The 9,974-nt window shown below is 44.0% G+C and overlaps 2 protein-coding genes across 2 annotated transcripts; both read left to right on the forward strand.

The window, feature by feature from the left end:
* The first annotated feature begins 160 nt into the window (after positions 1–160).
* LOC108048795 (kanadaptin) lies at positions 161–2,599 on the forward strand. Its single transcript, XM_017129685.2, has 3 exons — positions 161–1,419; positions 1,472–1,666; positions 1,731–2,599. The coding sequence occupies exons 1-3, from the start codon at positions 235–237 to the stop codon at positions 2,481–2,483; spliced, it is 2,133 nt and encodes a 710-aa protein (XP_016985174.1). The 5' UTR covers positions 161–234; the 3' UTR covers positions 2,484–2,599.
* A 260-nt stretch (positions 2,600–2,859) lies between these two features.
* Positions 2,860–9,829, forward strand: LOC108048785 (high-affinity choline transporter 1). The gene is made up of 6 exons (XM_017129672.2): positions 2,860–3,544; positions 4,589–4,954; positions 5,605–6,189; positions 6,433–6,754; positions 6,834–7,106; positions 7,421–9,829. Exons 2-6 carry the CDS (start codon positions 4,681–4,683, stop codon positions 7,806–7,808), a joined length of 1,842 nt encoding a protein of 613 aa, XP_016985161.1. The 5' UTR covers positions 2,860–3,544; positions 4,589–4,680; the 3' UTR covers positions 7,809–9,829.
* Positions 9,830–9,974: the final 145 nt, after the last annotated feature.

Below are 9,974 nucleotides of genomic sequence, written 5' to 3' on the forward strand. Positions count from 1 at the left end.
TGCATGTTTGTATTTATAATTTGTGTTAAAAAACAAATCAACAAAAAATAGATTTAAGCAAGAAATATAAAGGAAAAATGAGAAATAAAAGTTAAGTCTTTTGGGACAACTGTTGAAAAAAGCGATATTTTTTGGCGGGCAATACCTGGGCCCTCTGCGCAGAAAATCAGCTGCGGTCTTCGCGAAAATTTGTTTACTGCTCTGAAAATTAACATATTTCGCCTTACCGTCAGCATGAACGAGTTCAAAGTGCCCGCTCCTCTGCCCAAACCCAAAGTGATCATCACGGAAAAGCCGCGCTCCGAAGTTCCCGCGGAGCCGCCACCTCCGCCGCCGAAAATTCTCAAAGCTCCCAAATCCTCGCCAGCGGCCGTCTGTCCGTACAAGGTGCCCAAATGGTCCGCTCCGCCATCCGGCGATCAGAATTACAGCTTTGAGGTGCTCAAATCCGGCCAGATTATCGACACGGTGCGTCAACTGCAGCAACAGGCGGTGTGGACCTTCGGTCGTCTGCCGGAGAACGATGTGCCTGCTGCCCATCCAACGATCTCGCGCTTCCACGTGGTGCTGCAGTACAAGCCCAAGGATCCGCCAAAGCTAGACTTTGACGAAGTGGAAGAGGCAGAAGACCAGGAGGAGCCAGCTAGAAATGAACAACCGGAGGGCTGGTATATCTACGACATGGGGAGCACACACGGCACCTTTTTAAACAAACAGCGCGTGCCGCCCAAGGTCTACATCCGCATGCGGGTCGGGCATATGCTCAAGCTGGGTGGCAGCACCCGCGTTTACATCCTGCAGGGTCCCGGCGAGGATGAGGAGCCCGAATCGGAGCTCTCTGTCACCGAGCTGCGTCAGAAACGGGAGAAGGAACTGGCCGACGCAGCGGTAGAGAGGGAAATACGGCTTCTTCAAGCCGAGGAGCGGGAGCGCAACGAGGGCGTCAGCTGGGGCATGGGCGATGACGCCGACGAGGAGACGGATCTCAGCCACAATCCCTATGCCAGCACCAACAACGAAGAGCTCTTCTTCGATGACCCTAAGAAAACGTTACGCGGCTTCTTCGAGCGTGAGGGTCTAAATCTAGAGTACAGATGCGATGAACTGTCCACCGGCTCCTTCGTCTGCAGGGTGGAGCTGCCACTAGACGACTCCAATGGCAGGCCGATCACTGTGGAGGTCAACCACAAGGGGCGCAAGAAGGACTGCGTAGTGCAGTGCGCCCTGGAGGCATGTCGCACGCTGGACAGGCACGGTGTACTCCGTCAGGCGAACCAGGAGGCTCAAAAAAGAAAAATTATTAAGCCAGGGGACTCTGACGACGAGGATGAGTTTTGGGATCGAACTGGGGATGTGGCGCGCAAGAAGCAGCGGAAGGAGAACGCAGGTGCTAACGTCACCCTTACCTATGAGGATTTGGTACGTTTCGGAAGTCTTATTTTTGAATATTAACTAATCGAATCATCAACAGCTAAAACAGGAGATTGACCTTAATATGGAAATGGATAAGGTAGAACAAGAGATCGCATCTTACCAACAAAAGGAGAAAAAGTCTAAAGAGCTGGCCGTCAAGCAGCAAGCTGAAGGCGATGATTTGGACAACTTCATGGATATGCTAACCGAAGATGTTGAGCAATTGGATAAAACCGAGATCAAAAAGCTAAGGGTTAGTAGTTATACCGGAACAAGTTTTTTTTACTCATAATTACCACTTCTGATATCCCAAACAGTTGGAGCAGCAACGTCTCAAAGGCGAGCAGCAAAAGATTGAACGCCTCTTAAAGATAGCCAAGCCAACAGCTTTGCCATTCGCCACAAGCAGTGCCACAGCCACGAAGGAATCGTGCGCCCAGGAGGGGAATGTAGCCAGGAAGCAACTACCCATGATTGGCAAAAGGAATCAGTTCAGCAAATTCAAGGTGGTCAAAGCGCCGCCGAGCACACAGACTAAGCCCCAATCAAATGCATTTGCCTCGGACGAGGAGGAAGTTGAAGAGGAAGAGCCCGAGGAAGCAGTAAAGGAAAAGAAGGTGGGCTTATCGAAGGAGGGAGAGGCGGAACAGGAAGCTGTGGCAAAGCCACCGACTCCAGAGATTGAGAACTTGCAGGAAAGCAAACCTCCTGGCCAAACGGAAGAGAGTAAACCAACAAACGCTGAAGCGGAAGTCTTAAAACCAGACAACGTGATGTCGACAGCGGAAACTTTGACAGCTCCCAGCGACACTGTTGCTTCAACTATGGCAGCAGAAGCGATGGAAAACACCAGCACCCCAGCAGACGACACCCCGGAACCGGGAGCAGAGGAAGCGCAGAAAAAGCGGCGTCAGCGCCAACGACAGCGCAACAAACAGCGGCAGGATGTGGACATGGACCTGGACGAGCTGGCCGAGCACGAAGACAGCGAGAAGTACGCCAAGTGGGTGCCACCATCCAACCAAAGTGGTGACGGCATCACTCATTTGAACGAGAAGTTCGGCTACTAGCTCAGCGGTAGCAGTAAAATACTTCAAATATTCAATTTAGGTATACTTTTAAACTAGTCTAGACCTGTAATTGATGTATTCTCTAAGACCCTCTCAATGTAACTTTGTAAATGTTAGACCTTTTTGCATATTTTTTTCAATGGGGCATTAAGGGGCACGAACTTTCTGACGACTCCAGTCAGATTGGTTGAGCTTTCCACCACATTTCCAATGCTGGCAAACTCCCCTTCGCTGAAAATCACCCCTAATTTGAGTCGAGTGGCGGCTTCCACGAAACGATTCTCCCGCTGATTCGGTGAAAATTCCTGCGCACATACACAAAATGAACGCCCACTCGGCTCTACCATTTTCCGTCGAAGAGGCCATCGGGTCGCCGATGGGACTCCAGTACTTGAACTTCCAATTCAGTTACAATTTCGTCGCTCTAACCGCCAGCACGGTCCGACGGCTGAACGTGGAAACGTGTTTTTAGTTTGCCAATAGCCCGTAGTTGACTGCTCATTTGTTTATGGACACCAAATGGCTTTAGTTAAATTCCAAAATTAATTTCCAAATATCGATTTGGTTGCGTCCACCTTGAAGTTAATATCGAATTAGGAGGGTTACAAAACAAACTGAAGGAGCCTTTACCACTTGATTGCATTATTTATATAATCTGGGACATTTTCGACAACTTCACGGGTGCGGAGCCAGTGGCATTGGTTTAATGCAGCCATCACGCGTTTCCTCAACAGCCGGAGCACATGTGCGGGTTACATTTTAGGACGCGTAACAGTCCGTCTCAGAAGACGTCCCTCCGCTGGGGCGACTGCTGCCTGGTCTAGACTGGTGCTCAGACCGAGATTCGAGTTCCTAGCCGGAGTCCTTAAGCTCGATTCCGATTCCTATACGAGGGATTTGTGATTAAACTACTACGGGGAATCCCGAAAGCCCGTTGGAACAGGAAATGTTGCATAAGCCGAGGCGCATTTGATTGGCGCGCTTCTTTGATTGCCGTCGCTACGCTCCAGAGTCGCAAATTGGCGTCCGCTTGAACTTGGCGCACAAACCCAAAGGCAGAGGTGAGTCGCTTCCCGTTCGATTGCCCGCAAATTCGCTGGGACATGCGCAGATTACCATTACCATTACCATCACCCCCAACCGTTGCGCTCCGTGCTTTGCTCAATTTTTGTGAATGAAGCCCCCTGCGGGATTGGGTGGTATTGAGGTGTTCTCGAGGTGGCCGCTTGTTTGTCGTGGCTATGACGTATGACTTGACTTCCCACACGAGGTGGTCTGAATTGTTTATGTATTTTACATAAGTCGGAGTCCGGACTGTCCCGCTCCCAACTGGGTATTTTTGTTATATAAGCAAGAAATGTGCGTGCGCCTACAATCAGAATTAATTTCCGGACATTTTGATTTCTTTAAGTTAAATTAGTTGGGAACTAAAAGCATAACTATTATTAGAGTATAATAATTAAATAAACTTTTTTTTTGAATTTTCACTGCATTACATTATTTAAAAAAAAGACAAATTTTAATAAGATATTTCGTTTATTTTAATAATATTTTTTCAATCAATTGAATTTGGCTAAGCAAACATAAAACGTAAATGAATCTTAAGGTTATTAGTTGTCATTAATTTAAAAATATTAACAATCTTTCTTTAAAAAATATTTGAATTATTAAGGTTGATAACAATAGCGTTTAACCGTTTGCTCTTTAAAAAAATAAATGTATTTATAAATACAAGGTTTCAGTAATTATAGATATTTTCTAACCTTTTTAGCGATAATATTAGAAGTGTGTCTAAAACTATAATCGCTGTAGAGGTCAAACTAAATGCAACCACTAGTTAATTGAGCCCCATTAGCAAGGACGCATTTTGTGAAAGCTGGGAGGGATAAAGGGGTTGGAGGGGGGCCAACTCCAATTATATCCTTGCAGACAAAGGTCAGGCGCACCAACGGCCATGGCCAATGCATTGGCTTAATAATTAATGCCCTGTGCTGTTGCTAGTTAATTGAAAAATAAGCTCCTGCCAGCGGGCAGCAATATTAACCATTATGCTCAAGGTTGTAACTCTTTGTGCCTCCATTCCCCCACTTCGTGTTCCGTTACAGCTAAAGGTCAACCCCATTCTGAGGGTATTAGTTTACACAAGTGCGTGGAGAGCCGTGATATTCGAAGCCAAGGAAACGCCTGAGTTACAAAAATGATCAATATCGCTGGCGTAGTGAGCATCGTGCTCTTCTACCTCCTGATCCTGGTGGTGGGCATCTGGGCCGGTCGCAAGAAACAATCCGGCAATGATTCGGAGGAGGAGGTGATGCTGGCTGGCCGCTCCATCGGCCTGTTCGTGGGCATCTTCACCATGACGGCCACCTGGGTGGGTGGCGGCTACATCAACGGCACGGCGGAGGCTATATACACATCGGGCCTGGTTTGGTGCCAGGCTCCGTTTGGCTACGCACTCAGTTTGGTTTTCGGTAAGTATTTTCATAAGAAAGTATTCATGGCAAAATATCTCTCTTTATGTTTCAAAATATATATATTTTTCCCTCGAAATATGCAAACACATTTTTAATCACATAAGAAATATTATAAAAATGTTAAAATTCCGATTTAGTACTCACTATAAAAAAGTTTAATATAAATGTTATATTTTGAAGGGCCCAGACAATTCTTAATGTTTATTAAAAATGATTGATGACTTAAAAAAAATATATTGACATAACTTTCTACCTTCTTAGGGTCTCATTCTAATTTATAATATATTCTAATTAAATATTCTAATTTTATATTGTCTAAGTATAACTAGGGAAATATATTATTGCTTTAATACAAATTGCATTCTTAAGCATTATGCCAAGGTTTGATTTATAAATATGAATAGAAATATGTAATATTACCCAATTTTCTACTTCATTATTAATTATTAAAAGGCTCTAGATTAAAGAAATATTCAAATTTAATTAAATACCTGAAAGGGTGTACTTTAAGGTTTTGCTCAAATCTGTTATAGCTTTTAAAATGTATTCGTTAAAATAATATAAAACATTTGCTTAGAAACCCATAAAGATTTCTGAAATATAAATATAGTTAAATTTAAAATCTCTACTCTACCTTCTAAATATAGGTGGTATCTTCTTTGCTAATCCGATGCGTAAGCAAGGATACATTACCATGCTGGACCCCCTGCAGGATTCGTTTGGTGAGAGGATGGGTGGCCTGCTCTTCCTGCCCGCTCTCTGCGGTGAGGTGTTCTGGGCAGCCGGCATCCTGGCCGCCCTGGGCGCCACCTTATCGGTCATCATCGACATGGACCACCGCACCTCCGTGATCCTGTCCTCGTGCATCGCCATCTTCTACACGCTGTTCGGCGGCTTGTACTCCGTGGCGTACACGGACGTGATCCAGCTGTTCTGCATCTTCATTGGCCTGTGGATGTGCATTCCCTTCGCCTGGAGCAACGAGCACGTGGGCAGCCTGAGCGACCTGGAGGTGGACTGGATAGGGCACGTGGAGCCAAAAAAGCATTGGCTTTACATAGACTACGGCTTGCTGCTGGTATTCGGTGGCATTCCGTGGCAGGTCTATTTCCAGCGGGTGCTCTCCAGTAAGACAGCCGGACGGGCTCAACTGCTTTCCTATGTGGCCGCCGCTGGATGCATCTTGATGGCCATTCCCCCGGTACTCATCGGAGCCATTGCCAAGGCCACACGTGAGTCCTAGACAATTAAATGTAATACTTCTTAAAAAAATCAGTAGAGTTTTAAAAAAACACTTCTAAAGGTGTCTAAAAGTATGGAATGGAATCAAATACGGTTTGTTTCGTAACGAATCGCTTACTTTTAGATAACTTTTCAAGTGATTTCAGAACCTATTTTCGATTCATGGTCTTTTATTTTCTAGATATTCTTTAGATAGGAAAACCTTTTACCGATTTCCATATTTTTGTTGACAGCTTGGAACGAGACAGACTACAAGGGACCCTATCCCCTCACCGTGGACGAGACAAGCATGATTCTGCCCATGGTGCTGCAGTACCTCACGCCCGACTTCGTGTCCTTCTTTGGCCTGGGTGCCGTTTCCGCCGCCGTGATGTCCTCCGCCGACTCCTCGGTGCTCTCCGCCGCCTCCATGTTCGCCCGGAACGTGTACAAATTGATTTTCCGTCAGAAGGCATCCGAGATGGAAATCATTTGGGTGATGCGCGTCGCCATCATTGTGGTGGGCATCCTGGCCACTATTATGGCGCTCACCATTCCCTCCATCTACGGATTGTGGTGCGTGAGAAGATACATTATTCACCTGACTGGCAGCTCATTTGCTAAAGTGGCTGTTTCTATCTTTCGTCCTGGACAGGTCCATGTGCTCCGATCTGGTGTACGTCATCCTGTTCCCGCAGCTGCTGATGGTGGTGCACTTCAAGAAGCACTGCAACACGTACGGCAGCCTGTCGGCATACATTGTGGCCCTGGTCATCCGGCTGTCGGGCGGTGAGGCCATCCTTGGACTGCCTCCCTTGATCAAGTATCCCGGCTACGACGAGGAGACGAAGGAGCAAATGTTCCCCTTCCGCACCATGGCCATGTTGCTCAGCCTGATCACTTTGGTTTCCGTCTCTTGGTGGACTAAGTGAGTATATGACCTAGTAAATTATAAGAAATAAACTTAAATGAACAATGTCAATAAATTACACAATCAAAGGTTTTAATAACTTTGTTAATATTTTCTGTATTTAGTTTTTAGCGACTATAATTTTAATTGAACATTTTTGACTGAATAAATTTGTTATCTTATATATAATAATATTATTATAATAATAATATCTTAATAATTTTAGATAGAAATATTAAATAATTGTTCTTTACTAATTTATTTTTTGACCACCCTTTCTTGTATTTTACAAATTTAATAACTCACCTCTTCTTTCTGTTATCCAATTCCAGAATGATGTTCGAGTCCGGGAAGCTCCCGCCCAGCTACGACTACTTCCGTTGCGTGGTAAACATTCCGGAGGATGTGCAGCGCGTCGGCGATCCCTCGGAATCGGGCGAGCAGCTATCCGTGATGGCCGGACCTCTGGCCCGCTCCTATGGCGCCGCCACCATGGCGGGCAAGGATGAGCGCAACGGCCGCATAAATCCCGCCCTGGAGTCGGACGACGATCTGCCGGTGGCGGAGGCGAGGCGCATGAACCAGGAGACGGCGCAGGCGCAGGTCAAGAAGATGCTGGACACAGCCACCGGCGTGAAGCCCGCAGGGGGAGGAGGTGGCCAGATGAGCCAAAGCGGGATGGCCATGCCCACGCCGGAGCAGGACAACACGGCCTTCTGAGCGGAGTAGTCGCCCAGAGCGAGATTCCCAAAGGCCCGAAAGTAGGCTGCAGTTGAATCCAGCGAATTATCCGATTTTAAGTTGCGCTTGTTAGGGGGATTTAAACGGGGGAGTTGGGTTGTCAGAAGGTGGACGGAGTACAGAAAGTATTAGGAAACGTACGTTAAACACACAAGTGCTCAGGTAAAAAGTGCAGAAAGCTGATCGTAAGGTTTACATTTTCATTTAGCCAACTTATTGTGTATAGTTTCTACAAGCTTTAAGCGCTCTATCGGTATTCATTTTGATGTTAGAGAATATATGTGTAAATGTTCAAACGGTATCAGAAATGCAGAAATCGAATAACCGAATACATATCAACTGCATTTTTCCTGGCCCGAGAATTTCATAAAAATACGTCTTAGCCCAAAGAGTAAAAGCCGGAGAAGAGGCTGTAATAAATGTTTAACCACTGAGACGGACAGAGGTGTTTGCGCCACGTAAGCAATACGAATCGGCATTCCTGGCATTAGCATATCGATCATATACTATATAGATGCATAAAATGTGAATCATGTGTCCTTCCAGAACGAACAAAGCTAAGCAAAACTATCCACAAAATAACGCAAACGAAACATATCAAAACAAGGCGGAAGTTTATCAATATACATATCACTCGTGTAACTGTTGTTTGTAAGCTACATAGGAGAATCGAGATATATATACTATGCATCAACTATACCCAATAATGTGCAAACAAAGTAGTTGTGTAAGTGAGCGAAAACGAGGCATATCGAGTTATATAGGAATGAATTTTAGCTGCTCTCAAAGAGCAAAAACCACAAAGTATATGGCAGATCATACACAGGAAAACAGACAAAGGATGAAGCAATTATATAAAACATGTTGCGTCGTAGTACCTAAATATATACCTATACAAAATCATATACACAAGCATATATATACATATTAGAAGCCAGCCACTGAATTTAGAAAGTTATACCCAAAGAAACACCCACGACATTGACCCAAGAAACCTGCATAAGAAGTTTTGGCAAGGGAGAATCTATTCTATTTAAACACACGCTGCCTGAACCCCAAACCTCAAACCTTAAAAATGAGAACTAAAATTACCCAAATTAAATCGAATTGAATTGAAGAGATGTGCGTTGGTTCCCCTTTTTGTAATTCACTTGGATCGTTTGTTACTCTTTCGTCCGTTGGAAAGAACTTATCTAAATCTAACTAAAGTCAACTCAAGTAAACTAATATGCGTAAATAACTTGATAAGGTTTTGAGCCCCATAAAGTACCATAACTACATACAACTCACTTAATTGTAATAAATGTTGACTGCTTTTTGATTGAGCCTCGTATGTTTGTTGTATTGGGGTAAAGTTTTTTAACGTTTACATAAGTGAATCTAAGAAGTGTTTGAGTCCATCTAGGATTACCTACCATATGATACACACATATATCTGTTCGTTGTTATTGTTATTATCTATTGCATCAGATCTGAGTGTGTAATTTTCGATAGTGTTTGAATCCGTTTAACTAAGGAGTTTAACTAAATTTCCAGAAAACCTACATATATAACTAAGTGTGTTTGTATTTCATTCAGGCGTTTCTTTGTGCAGTTAACCAGATTTGTAAATAAGCAAATTACTCAAAATCGTTTGTAAAGTTACTATCAACTATACCAAAACCACCAAATAATTTATGCATTCAACTGCGATGACTTCGCTTGGTTAAAACAGTCGAAACAATTCTGTTTTGCAATTAGTTAAAATATATTTCTGTTATTGTTAACCAAACTTGGTCTACCCATTCCAAGCTCCCTTAGTGGCATTATGTTAACCAAAAAAGAAAAAGAGAATAGAACAAAGGGTTACGATATACATGATGTATTAAGATCAAATTAAACCGAATACATATCAATGTTTTAAGCATAGCGAAATGGAATAAAACCCAAACAAAAAGAAACGAAAAAAGTATTTAATAAATAAAAGGTATATATATCTATATATTGTAATGGTTTCTCTGTTGCCGCAAACCCAAACGCTGTCTAGTTATTTATTCTATTTCTCAGTCCATATTTAGCGAACTAACCGACTAACTGACTGGCTGACTGACTGGCTTGTGAAATAAATGCAAACATTACGGCCCAACAAAAGCCGTCAAGTGACGA

The sequence above is a fragment of the Drosophila rhopaloa genome, unplaced genomic scaffold, assembly GCF_018152115.1.
Source record: "Drosophila rhopaloa isolate 14029-0021.01 unplaced genomic scaffold, ASM1815211v1 contig_155, whole genome shotgun sequence".
In the NCBI taxonomy this organism is placed as follows: Eukaryota; Metazoa; Arthropoda; class Insecta; order Diptera; family Drosophilidae; genus Drosophila; species Drosophila rhopaloa.

Excerpts from the sequence above, each read along its gene's own strand:
- LOC108048795 (XM_017129685.2), top strand. The coding sequence starts at position 235 with ATGAACGAGTTCAAAGTGCCCGCTCCTCTGCCCAAACCCAAAGTGATC. Across the intron at positions 1,420-1,471 it reads CCCTTACCTATGAGGATTTG|CTAAAACAGGAGATTGACCT; the intron begins GTACGTTTCGGA and ends AATCATCAACAG. Across the intron at positions 1,667-1,730 it reads CCGAGATCAAAAAGCTAAGG|TTGGAGCAGCAACGTCTCAA; the intron begins GTTAGTAGTTAT and ends TATCCCAAACAG.
- LOC108048785 (XM_017129672.2), top strand. The coding sequence starts at position 4,681 with ATGATCAATATCGCTGGCGTAGTGAGCATCGTGCTCTTCTACCTCCTG. Across the intron at positions 6,190-6,432 it reads AGCCATTGCCAAGGCCACAC|CTTGGAACGAGACAGACTAC; the intron begins GTGAGTCCTAGA and ends TTTTGTTGACAG. Across the intron at positions 6,755-6,833 it reads CCCTCCATCTACGGATTGTG|GTCCATGTGCTCCGATCTGG; the intron begins GTGCGTGAGAAG and ends CGTCCTGGACAG.